This window comes from Thamnophis sirtalis, unplaced genomic scaffold (assembly GCF_051295495.1).
Source record: "Thamnophis sirtalis isolate CommonGarterSnake01/CBP01778 unplaced genomic scaffold, rThaSir2_p1.2 scaffold_3, whole genome shotgun sequence".
In the NCBI taxonomy this organism is placed as follows: Eukaryota; Metazoa; Chordata; class Lepidosauria; order Squamata; family Natricidae; genus Thamnophis; species Thamnophis sirtalis.
In genome coordinates this window covers 122,482,959-122,501,563 of record NW_028261383.1, presented here as the reverse complement: position 1 = coordinate 122,501,563, position 18,605 = coordinate 122,482,959, and the positions used below count along the sequence as shown (strand labels likewise).

The window sequence follows — 18,605 nt, the reverse complement described above, 5'->3', positions numbered from 1 at the left end:
TTTAAAAACATTAAAATAATATTGTGTGGTTCATTAAGTAGAGGAATAAGAATTCTGCAAGCAGAATTACTTACGCATCACCCTTGTCATAGCCCTCTGGGACAGGACTGCCCAAAATGGCAGACCGAAGCATGATATAGTCTCGTACATTTGATGGAATGAAAATGTATTGTATGCCCTACAATCAACATAAAGGGAAATGTAAGCATGAGGTTTGGCAAAGGAAAATATATTGCAGTGAAGCATGTATAATTCCAGCCATTTATGTATACCGTTTCCCAGATAAACCATTTTCTATCTCTGTTCCCCTAGGGACGTGGTGGCTCAGTGGCTAAGACACTAAGTTTGTCGATCAGAAAAGTTGGCAGTTCAGCAGTTCGAATCCCTAGCGCCACGTAACAGAGTGAGCTCCCATTACTTGTCCCAGCTTCTGCCAACTTAGCAGTTCTAAAGCATGTAAAAATGCAAGTAGAAAAATAGGAACCACCTTTGGTGGAAAAGTAACAGTGCTCCGTGTGCCTTCGGCATTTAGTCATGCCGGCCACATGACCACAGAGACAGAGACATCTTTGGACAGCGCTGGCTCTTCGACTTTGAAACGGAGATGAGCACCATCCCCTAGAGTCGGGAATGACTAGAATATATGTGCGAGGGGAACCTTTACCTTTATCTCTGTTCCCAGTTTTTACTCCTTGTACAATAAATACTTAAGTGGGCACTGTATAGCCATGATTTGATTGTTTTTGAAAGCTTTCACATATGCTTAAATAGCTGACTTAATTTAGGAATGCTGTTTTAGCATCAAGCCTACCACTGAAAATCATACAAGATTTTTAAAAGTGAAGCTGGAAAGACTTGTTGTTCTGCCTTCAACCTTCCTGGACTGAAAAGCATTCTACAGGCAATAATCTGCAAAACCAGCTACCCACATTAAAGCAAATGTGACTGAAGTTAATAGTATCTTAGTTCTGCAATTAAGGAGAATATTTGTAGCTCAGGGTTAAAATTTAGGAGTCCTTGGTGCTCTCTGAGCTTGCTTGTTTTCTTGCAGATGTTTCATTGCAGAAATTGACAAAGAGCCATCAGTAAACAGCCCAACCCCTAACACTCCAAGATTACCCACACAAACAAGCAAGTCACCAGAATATAAACTGACAGCAAACAGCACTCCTTACTAGCACTGATCTCTGGAGAGCTAGGGATGGAGGCCATGCTTCCATCCTAGTTCTCCTGGACCTCTCAGCGGCTTTCGATACCATCGACCATGGTATCCTTCTGCGACGACTGCGGGAGATAGGGGTGGGCGGCACTGTTTTGCAGTGGTTCTCCTCCTATCTCTCGGACAGGTCGCAGTCGGTGTTGGTGGGGGGGCAGAGATCGTCCCTGAGGCCCCTAACTTATGGGGTGCCGCAGGGATCGGTCCTATCCCCCCTACTATTTAACATTTACATGAAACCGCTGGGCGAGATCATCCGAAGGCACGGGATAAAATACCACCAATATGCGGACGATACACAGTTGTATCTGTCCGCCCCGTGCCAACTCAATGAAGCGGTGGACATGATGAACCGGGGTCTAGAAGCCGTTAAAGACTGGATGAGAGCAAACAAGCTGATACTCAACCCAGACAAGACCGAGTGGCTGTTGTGTTTTCCTCCCAAAAATTTGACCAACATACCATCACTCAGGCTGGGGGGACAAAACTTACACCCCTCAGAAAGGGCCCGCAACTTGGGAGTCCTCCTGGACCCACAGCTGACTTTTGACCATCATCTCTCAGCTGTGACCAGGGGGGCATTTGCCCAGGTTCGCCTGGTGCGCCAGTTGCGGCCCTACCTGAATCGGGAGGCCCTCACAACAGTCACTCGAGCCCTTGTGATCTCCAGGCTGGAATACTGTAATGTGCTCTACATGGGGCTGCCCTTGAAGAGCATCCGGAGACTTCAGCTAGTCCAGAATGCGGCCGCGCGAGTGATTGTGGGCGCACCACGGTTCGCCCACATAACACCGATCCTCCGTGAGCTGCACTGGCTACCTGTCGATCTCCGGGTGCACTTCAAGGTTCTACTCACCACCTATAAAGCGCTCCATGGTAGTGGATCTGGCTATTTGAGAGACCGCCTTCTGCCAATTACCTCCCTGCATCCCATCAGATCGCATAGAGTTGGCCTCCTCCGTATTCCATCCGCCAGTCAGTGCCGACTGGCGACTACTTGGAGGAGAGCCTTCTCTGTTGCGGCTCCGACACTATGGAACAATCTCCCCGTGGAGATTCGTACCCTCACCACCGTCCAGGCCTTCCGCACAGCCCTCAAGAACTGGCTAGCCCGTCAGGCCTGGGGATAAGTTTACTTTTGCCCCTCCCGAATGTTGAGTGAATGTTGAGTTTTATTATTTAATTTACCTTTGTGCACATTTCTTTTTGTATTGTCTGACACTCCCTTCCCTTTTGACTGTAAGCCGCCCTGAGTCCCCTCAGGGAAAAGGGCGGCCTATAAATGTCTAATAAAACATAAAAAACATGCTACCTAGTTAGGGTAATGAAACGTCTGCAAGAAAACAAACAAGCTCAGCAAGCATCAAAGACTCCTCAATCCTGCAACTGAAAAAAAGGATGTAGTTGTGCTTTTACTTTTCCCTGTGGGATCTGTGTGAAGCCATATTCTGCATAAGCAACAAGGGAATTCTTCATAGTGTTCACGGTAAAGCCATAGAAGGAAGTCTTCGTCCCAACGTCTTCCTCAAAACCTTTGGTGACTGCCCCGTTAAGCCTGTAAGGAACGACAGAAGCAAAGACACAAGAATTTATAGTTGTCAACAAGGCACAACTAAGTAAATAACTCAAACATCTGAGATTTTATTCTGAAAGTTTAAGAGCATGGATCTTGTGGGTTTATTAAATCTCCATAACCTCCCCAAAATGGTGCCTTTGTCCCATTCAAAGGAAGAGGGTTTCTACCTGAAGACAAAATCATGAGCATCTATCTTCTTCCCTTGGCGAGACCCATTCAAAATTCCTCCATTCCCAACCACCGCACAGCTGAGGCAACAGTTAAGGAACCTGGTTTCATCGACCAGTTGACTGTGGACAGACTCAGTGAGAAGCTGCACCGTGGATGCAATAACTGCAGATTAAAACAATGCAATAATGCAAGTTAGGAAAAAGTTTGAGCAACAACTCCAGCAAGAGAATGAAAACACTATCTATAGATTCAAGGCAGCAAGAGAAGTAAGTAGAGGGAACTACACTGAGATTAAGTACCATGAGACAAGCAAAACACTCAATTCAATAGCTGAATACAAGCTATTCAGAGGACCCCACACCTTTCTTTTTTATTTTTTTTATTATAAACACTTATACACATTGACAAAAAACATACACAACACTTACAAATAATATCAGAATTACGTGTTCCTTCTTACAGCAGATATCTACCAGTGGATCTTTATAAACACTATTTCCCTCTCAATACATTCTAATTTTACACTTATAGTCCTATTATTTCTCACTCTTTTGCTTATCAGCCTGTGTTTCGTTTTTTGTATCAGACAGTCTTTGTTCTTCTTCTATTACTATATAATGTTTCCTACTTTTGCAAATCCTACTTTTCCTACATTCTTATCTCTATTTCCTACTTCTTCTATAATACAAATTACATTTCTCAAATTCTTATTTCCTATTTCTATCATCTAACCACTTATACCATTTTCCCCCACGCCTTTCATCTCATTTGGAAATGGGACATTTTAAGCTAAATCTGAGGGAGAGAAAGACCATTTTGTGGTTATGGATTGCGTTGAGCTCTATAAGGTAATCCTCAATCTATGACCATTTATTCAGAAACCATTTGAAATTACAATGGCGTTGAACATTATGACTGGTCCTTGGAGTTGTGTCATCTCAGCATCATGTTTGTAATTAGGGCACTTGGCAAACTGTTCCTACTTATGATCAACTGTAGTATTTTTCAATCATAGTTTGCAACCTTTCCTACTGGCTTCCCCAGAAAGTCAAAGAGGAAGTCAGCAGGGAAGGTCGCCAAGTCACTGAGATAAGTCTTCCCCACCTGAACACCCTCCCCCAGTCCCTCTATGTTTCCACACAGCCACCCAAGACACCCCCACGTAACTTGCCTGGCCTGTGCCACATTCTCACTGACCCAGGCCTCTCACACACACCCTTGCACATGCTCTCCGACCCACACTACATCTCTAGTGCTTCACCATGCTCCCTATCCCATCCAGAATTAGTCATTTATCTGCTTGCCAGCCTGGGACTTGAAACTTTCTGCTGGCTTGTCCACTGATTTGGTTGTAGGAAGCCGGCAGAAAATTGCCTTACCTAACAACAACAGGATTCAGTTAATGACAACAGCCAAGACTACTTCAGGGATTGATTGCTGTTGCTAAGCTAGGTAGTTGCACTTTATGACTGCATTGATACAGCCACTGTGATGCAGTGGTTAGAATGCAGTACCAGCAGTTCGATTCTCACTGGCTCAAAGTTGACTCAGCATTCCATCCTTCTGAGGTCAGTAAAATGATAGTTGGGGCCAATATGCTGACTCTGTAAACAGCTGAGAGAGGGTTGTAAAACCCCATGAAGCAGTATATAACTTTAAGTGCTATTACTTAATCACAGAAATTCCAGTCTCAATTGCCATTATAAATTGAGGAATATTTTTAAGTCAAAACCGGAACCTTGAATTGAGTCATGAAATCATTTGCAACAATGCAGTGCCTGCAAGATACGTATGTTAATGCAGCTAAAACTATCCCTCTCTGTTTGTAGGTGAGATTGTTGCATTTTGCATCAATGGCAGAATTAGAGTTGGTTTCAAGGCAAACTCATATAACAACATTATAATCAGAAGCCAACATGGGTTTGTCAAAAACAGGCCACTGCAATCTTACTGCATTCTTTGACAAAATGACTAAATTAGTGGATCAGAGAAATGATGTGGACATAGTATACTTGGACTTCAGTAAGGCATTCAACCAAGTAGACCACAACCTACTTCTTGATACATCTACATGAAGCATATATCACCCAAGACGAGTGGGACCGGATGCTATCTCCACCTTATTAGAAGAGGCGTATCAGGTAAGTACCAACGCCCTTTCTGAATAAGGGTGGAGATAGCATCTATGTCTGGGACATACCCAAGCCTGACTGCTCTCAAAGATGGGACATTGACTGCTCCAAATGTGTTCCCTTGGTATGAACTGCCTGCAAGACTCTGCACCCAAACACTGCCATCAGCCGATGCAAATTTATCTAACTTATAGGTCCTAATAAAAGGCGAGTGAAACGCCCATGCCGCTGCATGTAGATGTGTATGTGTATGTATGTGTGTGTATATGTATGTGTATGTGTGTGTTTGTTTTTGTATATATGTTTGTTTTCGTAGATTTTCACTGGTGTAGGTATGCTGGTCTTGTTGTATTTGGGTCTTTTCCCGTGTAAGATTGAGATTGTCTTGGCAACGTTTCGGCGAGGTCCCACTTGCCATTTCAGGCTGGTATTTTCGGCTTCGTGCTTGTGCGAGTAAGGCGTGGTTGGAGCTGTCATCTTTCTATAAATCTTGGTGGGGGGGTGGAGTGCTGGCTTTGTTGCTGTAAGTGGGTTGATTGGCTGTGTAGTTGCATCCTGATTGGTAGACGGAGTTGATGTTTGTAGATTGGTCGGCTGTTTCGTATCATCCTGTGTAGTTGAGGTGCTGGCTGTGTGTCCGTTGTTCTTTTGTGTTGTAGCGACCTGGGTGGTGGTGGTGGTGGGGTTCATTTGTTGACTAGGGCTGGTTTTCAGATGTCTGGTAGGCGGGAGGTATCCTCACATTTATTCATGTTGTGGGGATGTTTCTCTAGTCTGGAGATTAGGGTCTTGGCTACAGAGTTGATATGTGCAGGGTGGTGATAGGATTGTGTGTTTAAGTAGCAGTTGGTGTGTGTTTTTTTCTAGTAGATGGTGTGTCCTAGGGAGCCATTGGGTTTTTTGTAGATTAGGACGTCCAGAAAGGAAAGTTGGTTGTTTGCTTCTATTTCCATGGTGAATTGTATTTTGGGGTGTAGGCTGTTGAGAGGTGTGAGGAAGTTGTCCAGTTTTTCTTTCCCGTGTAGCCAAATCATGAAAGTGTCATCAATATATCTAAGCCAGAGTTTGGGTTTGTGTTCAGATTTATCTAAGGCGTTAGTTCCAAAATGTTCCAAGTATAAGTTTGCGATGACGGGTGAGAGGGATGATCCCACGGGTGCTCCTTCTATCTGTTTGTATCTTTGTCCATTATGGATGAAGTATGTGTTGGTTAGGTAGTGGTTGGTCAGATCCAGGATGTGCTTAGGGGGTTGTGTTTGTTCTGGATAGCTGTCAAGGCTTCTTTTATAGGCACTTGGGTGAAGAGGGATATGACATCGAAACTCACGAGTAGGTTGCTGTGTTGTAGGTTTTGTTTCTTTATTGTTTCTATGAAGTGGAGTGAGTTTTGTACGTGTGAGGTGATGGATTCTGCGTAGGGTTGGAGTTGTTTGGCGAGGAATTTGGCAAGATTCTGTCGAGGTGAGCCTATGGAGCTGACTATGAGTCCACCAAATCCAAAATAAAAGCCTCTCCCATCAGTGAAGAGATCCAGCGAAGAATCATCCCCAGAGAGAAATCTTCCAGGTGCCCCAAACTCTATGACCTCCCCAAGATACACAAAGAAGGAACACCACTCACATCCATAATCAGCTCCATAGGCTCACCTCTACAGAATCTTGCCAAATTCCAATCTACCAATCATGATACAACCACACAACCAATCATACTTTAAGCCCATACATACACACACACAAATACACACACACACACCATATATGGTATATATACCATATATACATGGAGAGAAATGTGCAGAAAAGTTAAATTTACACTTAGGCAAGAAAAAACAAATGCCTGTATACAAAATGGATGGTACCTGGCTCAATAACAGTAACAGTGAAAGCAATCTAGGAGTCTTAGTGAACGATCATTTAAATATGAGCCAGCAGTGTGCTGCAACTGTCAAAAAAGCTAACACAGTTCTAGGCTGCATAAACAGAGGGATAGAATCAAGATCACAGGAGGTATTAATACCACTTTATAATGTCTTGGTAAGGCCACACTTGGAATCTTGCATCCAGTTTTGGTCAACATAATACAAAAAAGATGTTGAGATTTAGAAAGAGTGCAGAGAACAACAACAGAGATGATTAGGGGTCTGGAGGTTAAAAAAAAGGAAGAACATTGCAAGAATTGGGTGTCTCTAGTCTAGTGAAAAGAAGGAATAGGGGTGACATTTTAGCAGTGTTCCAATATTTTAGAAGCTTCCACAAGAAGGGAGAGGGCAACCTATTCTCCAAAGCATCAGAAGGCAGGACAAGAAGCAAAGAATGGAAACTAATCAAGGAGAGAACCAACCTAGAAGTAAGGAGAAATTTCCTGACAGAACAATTAATCAGTAGATCAGTTTGCCTCTGGAAGTTGTCCCCATCACTGGAGATTTTTAAGAATTTGTCTGAAAGAATATGGGGTCTCCTGCTTGAGCCAGGTTAGACTAGAAGACCTCCAAGGTCCCTTCCAACTCTCTTATCCTGTAATATTGAAGTAGTTTAGGAATGATGGTGTGAGTCATAATTGAAATGAACACTTAATTCCTATGTGACCCTACAAGACATCCATGAATGTACATTATACAGATATATCTATGTTGCATACTGAACAACACAGTTTGAGCATATTTAATGAACATAAGTAGTACTATTTTTACTAAAGCAAAGATATACTGATGTCCACTATGAACAGTCTTTTTGTGTCAAGAATCTTTTTAAGTCTGAGTAACAATCTTTGATGAATTATATGTCTCAAAAATGATTAATGGTTCCACTCCTGCTTCTAAAATGTCAGGCGCCGAACTTCAGCTTTACTGCTTTAATAATTCCTTTTGAATTAGCATGAGGTCCTGCAAGGAGTGGTGGTGAAAAGTATTTCTTTGTTCTTTCCTACTCTTTCTTGGCACTGGGGCTACCTCTTTTTGTTGTACATCAGTCACAAATAACTTTTACACAAGAAATGTCTGGGAAAGTAGCAACCTTGCAAATAATCCTTTTACCAAGTTCTCCAGACACACTGGGGATTCTCACATGTTCTCCCTAAAGTTGTCTATCTCTAGTTTAGTTCTACGCTGCTTCACTTCTCCTTCATTCAAAGTCCCTTGCTCACTCCCATCTGAGAGATGCAGGGCATGAGCCAGAGATATTTGGCAAATAACTAAGAATGGGCACGGGGCAGGAAGCAAGATAATTCCCAGAAGTCACTGGGTAAAAAGCAACAATAGAGTGGGTTGTGTCAAAGCCTTTTTCTTCAAGTTACTCATCAGAAAGACACTGGGATCTTTGATACAGGCAAATGTCATAAGACATGGATAGTACCAGCATTTCCAATTACGATTTCTCCCCTCCCAGAACTCAGACTTTAAAGAAAAACAACAGCTTTCATGAACACAAAAATGGTGCTAAGCAATCCAAAATTTTGGATGCTGCAAGTAGGTAGAGAAAGAGGTTTTTCCAGTCAAATGAACTTATAAAGAGTAAAGCAAAGTATATTCCCTCTTGTGCCCAGAAACTACAGTGATCACATTTCAAAGATATGGTGTATTCCTAACCATAGTGCTCCCTTTATCTATTTTGGGTCAAATTGGACATTAGAAAATAGCAGCAAGGCTTCCTGGGAGGAGCTTGCTGGTGGTGGCAGCAAAAAATCAGCTGCCTCCGAATTCCTGGCTACGTACCTGTTTAGAGGATCTTCCATCTGACGTCTTATCAGGTTTTCTTATCCTTCAGGCAAGAGGGAAAGAAGAAACTGTTTTGCTGGCAAATGCTCTTCGATTTTTGCAGCTTTTGTGCTTGCAAGGAAAGGGGGGCTAGCCCAAAGCAGAACGGCTGTCCGTGCTGGGAACTTCAAACTGCCTTGTGCAGGACAAAGTAAGACTCCCCCACTCTGCTCAAAGTTTTGTTTGATTTAATCTTATCACGAGCTGAATCCATTTCCGTGCACAATAATTGTTTATCAACATTTTAGCTTCTTTTCTTTTTCTCCTCCGAAAAATTATTTACTTAGAGGCTTTTAAAATGGCGCCGAGCAGGCTGGTTTCTCCGGTAATAATGAACACTTTTTGTTAATCCTCACAAGAATTCACAAGAATGCAAAACAAAAGAGATTGCTTATCACATGTTTTGGTTTCACAATAGGCCAGCAGAAGCTTTTTAATTAGCTTTATTTCTACAAGAATGTTACTCCTTCATTAACTTTGCTTATCTGGAAGTTAAATGGCGATGAATCTGCTGAACGGTCTTGTTACAATGTTTACTCACTGAAAGTTTTGCCAAGCCTTAACTTCAAAATAAAAGGGGAATTCAGCCTCTTCACCTAAAGCTGCATATTCAGGCAATAGAGTTTTATTAACAGCAGGCAGATAAATTTTGAAATGGCTTCAAAACCAAATATTAACTTGAAGTTGTAATTTTTTTTCTTATTACTATTCAAAATACCAGCTTCAATTTTGTAAAAGGCTTTCTTATCCAGCTGCGTTACAAGATGCCGATTTTATAGCTTCTGTGTTTGATATATGACACACTCAATCAGCTCTATTCTCCTGAAGACTTCTCCTTATTAACTGTTAAAAATCTATAAATAGTACCCCATTTAAAACCGAGGGGAGCAGAGACTTTGTTTGTTTGTGCGTTTCTTATAATGGCTCCCAAATCGAAGCAGTCTAAGCGTTTCCTTAATAATACATCTCAAGAAATTGTTACAAAATCGCTGCCCTTGCCTCCCACGCCCTCCACTGGAGATCTCTTAACGCAAGAATTTCTTTTTGAAACCCTTAAAGAGTTCAGACAGGAAATTAAACAACTTTTATCGGACTTATATGATAAACTGGACGCCAAGATTGCTCAAACAAGGGAAGATACGATCAGAGTTATGACTGTTATGACAGGCTATGTTTCTGAAATGGAGGACAAATTGGAACTTTTGGAAAAAACTAATTCTAATTTGACATCTAAAATTCAAACGTTACAACAGGAAGTTGAAAATGCTCAAAAACAACTCGTTATGATAAATTACAATAAGACTGCGTTTGCAATAAGAGTCAGAGGATTGCGTGAAAAGGAACAGGAGAATTTGAAACAGACCTTTTTGGAAGCTTTCAGACGTTCGGTGGGAAGTCCGGGATTTAACTTTGATTGGCAGATTCAAAAAATTTATCGCCAGAACTCGTGTGTAGCAAAACAACGACAGCTTCCGAGGGACATAATTATATATTTCACCACAAGAGAATCCAGAAATGCGATAATACAGAAGTTTTACAATAACAGGCTGCGAATCGATGGACAGGACTTGATTGTTTTTAAAGAAATACCATCTCAAATATTAAGAGCAAGGAGAGACTACACTTTCTTAACTGAAAAACTCAGAGATTCTCAGATACAATATAAATGGGAAGTGCCATCTGGTATCACAGTCACATTTGAGAACCAAAAATATCGTCTCAATTCTGTTTGCGAAGCCCGAGATTTTTACTAAAAAACCCTGAAGGTGGGACTTCCTGATTCATCTGGACTTGGAGAAAGACAAGGAGAAGATAAGCAGCGGGACACGTGGCTACAAGGCGGCGGGTGTTGCTTTCCCTTTCCGGAAGGGCAGAAGAGTAAAGAATAAAGATCCAGCTATGCCTTTAAAATACTTCTTAAATTTTTAATTTGAATAAAATTTCAGGACTCCTGTCTGGTATAAAATGACAAAGCTGTATACCGATGAAGAGATATTGAGACTGAAAGAAGCGGTGCTGAATTTGGACATATATTATATGGGACTTATATAAGACTTGTTTGAATCTTAATTTAAACTGCGCATGATCTATTCTTTGGGGCGAGGAGAGCGGAGATCATAGTTTTCTTGGATTGTGGTTTGGGATGAATGGAGTCGGGTGCGTGGGGTAGATGGAAGGGTAGTGAAAGTTCAATTAGATTATCTTGATCCAGAATGTAAGCTGATTTTTGTATAAATTGTTATTTGAATACAAGGTTAAGAAAGATTATTTGGAGAGTCTACACGAGGGTGGAGTAAATATGAGAGGAGCAATGGATGAGGATAAAATATATATGCGGACACGGGTAAAGGCAGGATGGGAGGTATAGAATTTATATGCGGAAGCAGGTAAAGACATTGTTTAAAATTTTAAAAATAATGAGAAGCTGAGTTTAATGTTAGAGAGTATATTGACTTCTCTTTCTTGGGGGGGGTTACCCCCCCTCCCTTTTTTTTTCTTTTTATTATTCTTTTCTTTTTTGTTCTTTATTTTTTATTATTTTTTATTATTTTGTAACTTCTAATCTATTTAGTTTCAATATACTCCAGACTTTGCTTGATAAAGAACGATGCCGGGAATGGGACCTGGGAAGTCGGAAGGGGGTCAGGGAGGGGGGTTCAGGGGGTGGGTGGGGGGGAGGGTGGAAGTATAGACTCAATTTTCAGAACAATGAATGCACTTGGATACTGTTGCTTTTTTTTCTTTTTTTCTTTTCTTCTTTCTTTTCCTTTTATTTTCCTTTTGTTTTAGTACAAAACAAATAGAGGATAGAAGTGTTATGACTTGTTTATTGCTTCTTCTTTTTTTAACTGCACAGTATTTAAGTGATTGTATAAAGGAAAATGAAAATGTAATAAAAGAATCTTTGATTAAGAAAAAAAAAAAAAGAAAATAGCAGCAAGACTTGCTCAGCTGGGAACTTTATTTTTGCATCTTCACAACACGGGGCTGAGGTACTATAATCCCTCTGTGATATATAGATTAAAATGTATCAAAGGCAGCGTGTTTATTTCTTGCCTAAGCTGAATAATAAGCTTTATTCACATCAGAGAGATATTGAACACATTCTTTTCTCATTTTAGGGAACCATAAACAATTTGTTTTAGAACATGTCATAAAAGTGTAATGTTATTGGAGATCTATTGATACTGCAAATGAATGCCAGTAGGTGGTTATGTCTTTAAATAGAAATTATTCTAGATAAAAACATCTTTAAATAATGGTAACCAAATGAGAATTGTGGTACAGGGATAGTAAAATACATAATTTTTCTTTCTTGACTTAAAATGTACAACTTGATTTGAATGAAGTATATGTAAGAATTGTGGAAGAAACCCACGGAATATATTTGTAACCAACTGATACACTTTCTACAAGATGTAACGAAAGATGATTCTTTTTTTGTGTGTTTTTGTTTAACTAAAACAATAAAAAAAATTCTCAGAAAAAAAAGCACACAGTTTGAGAGTTTCCCCCAATTTCTTGTCTATGGATCTAGAAGTAGCAGCATCCACAGGGGGATGAAAACAGGCAAGGGAATGCCTAGGGCAGTGTGATCAAAGCATTACCCATCAACAGATCAATATGTGTACAAAAGGTGCAGGGGTTCAATTGTATGCTACAACCAGCCACCAGCCATCTGATTTGACAAGCCACATTCACCCATCCCAGTCACTACTGTCTGCTATTCTGCAATTCCCAGAATCCAATAGTACTGTGATGGCGAATCTATGTCACACATGCCACAGGGGGCACACAGAGGTATGTGCATGCCTCCCGCTGGCCAGCTGGTTTTAAGGTCTCTGCTATGCATGCATGTGGGGAAGGCAAGGCACATGTGGGAGATGTACGTCATGCACGGGGTGGGGTGCACACTGGGTGTTGCACATGCCCCTGAGGGAGGGGGTTATAGGTGGGAGTGTGTGCATGCACGGGGGGACATTCGGGGAGGTCTCTCGTGCATATGTGGGATGGGACACATGGGAGGGTCATGTGCGCATTGCATTATGGGTGCACACGCGCATGATTTGAGCACTCAGTGCTGAAAAGGTTAGCCATTACTGCAATAGTCAATACCTTAGCAAAGCATTATGTTGAGATCCACGTGTCACATTCTTTTGATCCTTAGTTGGGGCATGAGCTGCAACTAGTATGAGCACAAGTCTACCTTGCCCCACTGCTATTTAATCTACACGAAGTTCCACTGGATGTTTCCACTCACTGCACGTTTTAAAAAGTTGCAAGGTTATTGAATCTGAATTTGTACACAGCAGGATGCTAAACCTTATCCTTTATATTGCAGCCATTACAGACTCAAGCTGCAACTTTTCTTGAGAAGAGGGATTTTTGGTTAGGGCAGCCAGGCAATGAAAAGTGTTAACTTCCTTTTCCTGCTGGCCTCATCATGGACCCCTGTGCAGTGTTTCTAGTCAACTTTGAAATGTGATTAATGCTGACTGGGAAAAACTGGGAATTGTCCTCCACACAGTTTAAACTTGCCAAGGTTGAGAAGCATTGCCCCTCTGGCTTCTCTTTTAAGAGAAAACTACATCCATGTGCAAAGACAGATGATGACAGACTTCATCTTTAATACAAAGAGTGGTTTAAATCTTTAATATGATCTCTGATGCATGTTAGGGATAGTAGTCCTCTGTGATCTATATCATTTCAAATGAAAATATCAATTTTGATATTTTGATATGCATCTATTTTTTAAAAGTACATGGGTTTTTTTGAATAAGGCAAGGCATTGCACCCATAATGCAATGCGCACGTGACCCTCCCATGTGTCCCATCCTGCGTATGCACGAGAGACCTCCCCGCAATCTCTAAAAGGGAATGGAGATGCCCTGAAGAAAATATATAATATGAAACTCCTGGCCCTGTGTCTTGTAAATTTGGAAAGTTTAAAACTCTTGAAAAATTTACGTGAATCATGAACACTGGTTTGTCTGCTAACCCTTTTGACATCTGTTGCAGCAATGAGGTTAGGCCAATAATCAAACAATTTGGTCCAACAAGACACAACGTTCATCAAAGCCCCATCTTCCACCACTAAAGCTCTATATGGGTCTATACCTGGATATGGCACATCACGCCAACCATATGGAACACTGCGATCCTTCAGTCTCCCCCAAGTCTCAGGAGTGAAGTGCTGCTCCCACATAAACACAGGGATATCAAAATCAAACTGCTTCTCAAATGTGGGATTGTGCTTCACTCTGGATTTTAATGATGAGAGGCATGATCTAGACTGAGAGAGATTAGAAGTGAGTAAATTTGAAAGGCAGGAAACATTGCAATCTATCTATAGTTTTGTGGAAAGACCACTTTCACTGGCCATTCAGAGCAATGTGCATACAACAGGTCCAAATATATTATAGCATACCTATATTATAATTCAAGTAGTCCTCGACTTACAACAGTTCGTTTAGTGACTGTTTAAAGTTACAATGGAATTGAAAAAAGTGAGTTGTGACTGTTTTTCACACTTATGACCAGTATCCCCATAGCCATGTGATCAAAATTTAGAAACTTGGCAACTGACTCATATTTATGACAATTGCAGTATGATTATGGGTTCCCTTTTGAGACCTTCTGACAAGCAGTCAATGGGGAAACCAGATCCGCATAGCAACCGTGTGACTAATTTAACAATGGCAGTAATTCACTTGACAAATGTAGCAAGAAAAGTCGTAAAATGGGGCAAAACCCACTTAATAAATGTCTCAGCAACATAAATTTGGGGCTCAATTCTGGTTGTAACTCGAGGATTACTTGTACCCCAAATGCAATTTCTGTTGTAAATAATAGAAAATCCAACTCTTGATTCAGAATAAAGTGATCAAATTTTTAAAAGATAGATTCCATTTTGACACATTCAGAGTATTTGAGATTGTCCAGGAGTTTGGTTTTTAATCTCTGGAAATCTCCTACTGCACTTAAAGTAGGCAGAAATATACAGAACGTATACTGCATACTTAAAAGTATATAGAAGCAGTACCGAGTGCGAGAATATTCCGAATGTGTTTAAATCATGTGAAAATGTACAGGAACAATAGCACTGATTTATTAACTGTTTATCGATTCTAGGCTCATTGTGCTGTAGTTGTGCTGAACCATACTTTATGAATAAATCACATTGGAAAGATCATGCAATACACCGAGTCATCACCAATGTTCCCTCTAATTTTTTTTCAGTGTGAGCGGAAAAGTATAGTGTGTGAGCTGCACAGTTTCATGCCTGAGCACCTAAGAGAGCCACAGTTTGAACTGCTGTCGCGTCTGCTGGACATTTGCGCAACCTTCCAAGCGTCAAGCGCCAATTGCGAGCGAGGTTTCAGCCCGATGAATGCCAGACATGAAAAGTGCCACTCAAACACTATACTTTTCCGCTCACCCTGAAAAAAAAAAGGCTCTCTGCTCAGCTTTTAGATTGTTAGACTGGCTAGAGAGAGACTGGCACCAACAGGGTCCTGGGTCCTGGCATTTTGCAGGCAACCTGTCCTCTCACATTCCTTTGGAATGCAACCCATCACATGTGAATTAGATTTTGTCAATTATCCTATTAAAAGATAACGCTATTATTCTAAAATATGACTAACTCAATATTAAAAACTGTAAATATGTAATGCTGATAAATAATAGCAGTAATTGTTATTTAGTATGATTAAAATCAGTATTGATATATCAATATAATATCTATCGAAATTGACAATATACACTAAAATAACAATACAAATATATAATGTGGAATATAAATGTAATAAATATAATATATAAATGCAACATAAATGTAATAAAATAATTTATCATGAAACTCTCCCCCTTTAAAGTAGTAAGATCAATTAAATAGTCTAGCAAGTTTGGACAATATGCTATATGTTATGTTACTTAAGAATATATATACCTCAGAATCAGATACAACATCCACATCATTTCCAAATGAGTCAATAAAATTATATGCCATGCCAAAACTATTTTAAATAAAGATATGAAATTAATCAAGTATTGCATTTATTTTTCAAAATGAATGTACAATTTTATTAAGTCATATTTAAGTTTTGTACCCTATCTTTTCTAACTAACGTTAACTTTAAAAAGATGTTACATCAGACTACAATACAAGTAATTAAATGAAGACTAAAATAAGTGTTTTGGCATATTGAGCTTTTTATATTTCTTTCTTATATTGCTTCCTTAGTTGAGAACTTGCTCCTCAGCTTACTTATGCATTAACTGTTTGTTGCTTTTATGGTTTATTCATTCATTGCTCCATCTTCAGTTTTTTTTACAGGGGGCAGGGCTTCCTTCCTCCCTCCCTTCCTTCCTTCCCTCTCTCCCTCCACTCCTTTGGCCACCAATTTTGATCCAATTCTCATTCTCTCTCTCTCTCTCTCTCTCTCTCTCTCTCTCTCTCTCTCTCTCTCTCTCTCTCTCTCTCTCTCTCACTCACACACACACACACACACACACACACACACGTTCTTGGGGGGGGGGGTTGAATTACTCCGCCTCACTGCGCAAAGTCGCCTCAGCATGTGTTTGGCCCCCGCTTACACTGAATAAAATCCGCGGCCGGCAGGACCAGGGGGTTGCATTTCAAAGCCGCCAGTCCTCTTGCTCCTTCTCCTTCACCGGCAAAGCTCCTGCATGGCAGCGGCGGTGGTGCCTCCCCCTCCGCTCGGAGCACCTCAGCTGGGCTCTGGGTTATCCCTGCCGTCGCCTCCACCTCCGCCGCTTTCCTACTAGCTCCCGCGGCCTCAAAAGCACAGCAGAGGAAGGGGGAGGGATAACGCGGGGGCCAGCTCAGGTGCTCCGCGTGGGGAGAGAGGCACCACTGCCACGGGCGGCTCATCAAAACAAGTCTGGGGAGGTCCTTTGCAGGCGGCCAGTTCTAGCCGCCTGCAAAGGACTTCCTCACGTTTGCTTTGGTAGAAATCTCTGCACGGCAGTTAGAAATCTCTGCGTGGGGGTTTCTAGCCACGTGCGTGGCCGCGCAGCCGCACACCTTAGAGGGAACAGTGGTCATCACCCAACGAATTATTTCACTTTGGTATGGTTAAGAAGGTAGGTATCTACTGCTACTTGGAAAGTTTTCTTATATGTGAGAAGTAATCGTTGGCCTTCATTTTTTGTTAAAATCTACAAGGACAATAGTTGTCAAGTCTAGGCCAGGCCGTACTCATACTTAAAGTTAATTAATCTGCTTAATTAACACAGAGATAAGACTGATATTATTCAACTGCAAGCAATAATCTTAATCCCAGTTCCTACAATAAAAAAAGAAACTTTTTTTTCAAGCTTGACACCTCAATTCCCAAGAACTGGGAAATAACCAATGTGACTTTGATTTCTGAAAAGGGATAGCTGTTAAAAGAACCATATAGGGCAATAAGCATCTCATCCATGTAAAATGGAGAAGGAGTATCATTAAATGCCTCTCCCTCTGTTGAGCAGGGGCTGATCAGTTTTGACATAGATGGCCACTTTGACCCCTCTTTCAAGCCAGCCATCCTCTCTGTCCAAAATATGGATTTTGCTGTCTTAAAAAGGGTGGCCTTTATCTTTTAAACGCAGATGGACTGCTGAACCTTGTCCTGATGCATTTTTAAAAGTACAATTACATCTGTATGCAGCCCTATATGCAAGGGTCTGAGAGGACCCAAGTCCTTCATTTCTTCAGTAAGTGCTAGAGGTACATACTAAAGGAGGTATAGCAGAGAATAATAAAAAAAAATGGTTACTAATGCATCAAAGTGGTCATTTGAGCATTATCACTGAAACAACAAACTGACAAATAAGATATTTTAATATGCATGATATGCTGATATGCTTGTTACCTTCTCCTTGGGGCTAGACACATCTTTCGTTGAATTTCTCCTGAAAATAAAATAACAAGGAAAAGGAGTAAAACTTGCATTTCATTGTTCAAAAACTATGGATTCTGCATTCACAGAAACAATAACATTTTCTGAGGAACTTATGCTTCCTACAATTCAAATCAAAAGACCTGCATGTAAATAGCAATATTAGATTTCACTCTCATCCCTGTTATAAGCATTGGCTAAAAGACAGGCAATATGAAAATCCACCACACTGGTACATTTTGTTATCTCCCCCCACCCCCACAATGGTTAATTTTTAAGTAGACAATCATATACATTCAGCATTTGCTTGCATTGTACTTGCGAAGATGAAACCTGTGGTAATCTCAAACCAAGGTGAACAACCAGAATATTTAACCATTTAAGAATGAAGTCCAGCTGTCCCTCTAGTTCCTTCCTCTACTTTTTGGGTGACAAGAGCTGTCTGCCAGATTCATCAGGAACCTGTTTGATCTCCCACTTGGTGCAGAGTTTGTCTCCCTTTTGATGTCAGGGTAGTTAAAAGTCTCCCATTATTATTGTGGTATATTTCCTGAACATCTAACTAATTTATTAGCAGAAAGTTCATCTATTTTCTGTGTTTGGCTGGGTGGTTTTTGGTAAACACTTATGGCAATGTCATTCCTTTTATATTAACTCACATGCATTCATGAAGGTTTTCATCCTTTTAGAGGTATATTTATTTCTTACATATAATGCAACTCCACCTCCTCTTTTTTTAGGTCTGTTTCTTTTGAACAATTTAAATCCTTCTAGCAGTACATTCCAGAAATGGGTTTCACCCCTCCAAGTTTGGGTAATGGCAACAATGTCATATCTGCCCTCATGTCCT

At 40.8% G+C, this 18,605-nt stretch overlaps 1 protein-coding gene across 2 annotated transcripts in view; it reads right to left on the bottom strand.

Annotated features, from left to right (window-relative positions):
• The window catches only part of ST6GALNAC2 (ST6 N-acetylgalactosaminide alpha-2,6-sialyltransferase 2), a 48,686-nt gene that overhangs the window by 3,676 nt on the left and 26,405 nt on the right, over positions 1-18,605 (bottom strand). For both annotated transcript variants that reach the window (XM_014065248.2, XM_014065249.2), the window contains exons 3-7: positions 17,729-17,768; positions 13,965-14,139; positions 2,960-3,125; positions 2,633-2,771; positions 75-178 (exon numbers count right to left, since the gene is read on the bottom strand). In XM_014065248.2, the coding sequence (XP_013920723.2) occupies positions 75-178; positions 2,633-2,771; positions 2,960-3,125; positions 13,965-14,139; positions 17,729-17,768 (624 nt within the window). The remainder of the gene's footprint in view (positions 1-74; positions 179-2,632; positions 2,772-2,959; positions 3,126-13,964; positions 14,140-17,728; positions 17,769-18,605) is intronic.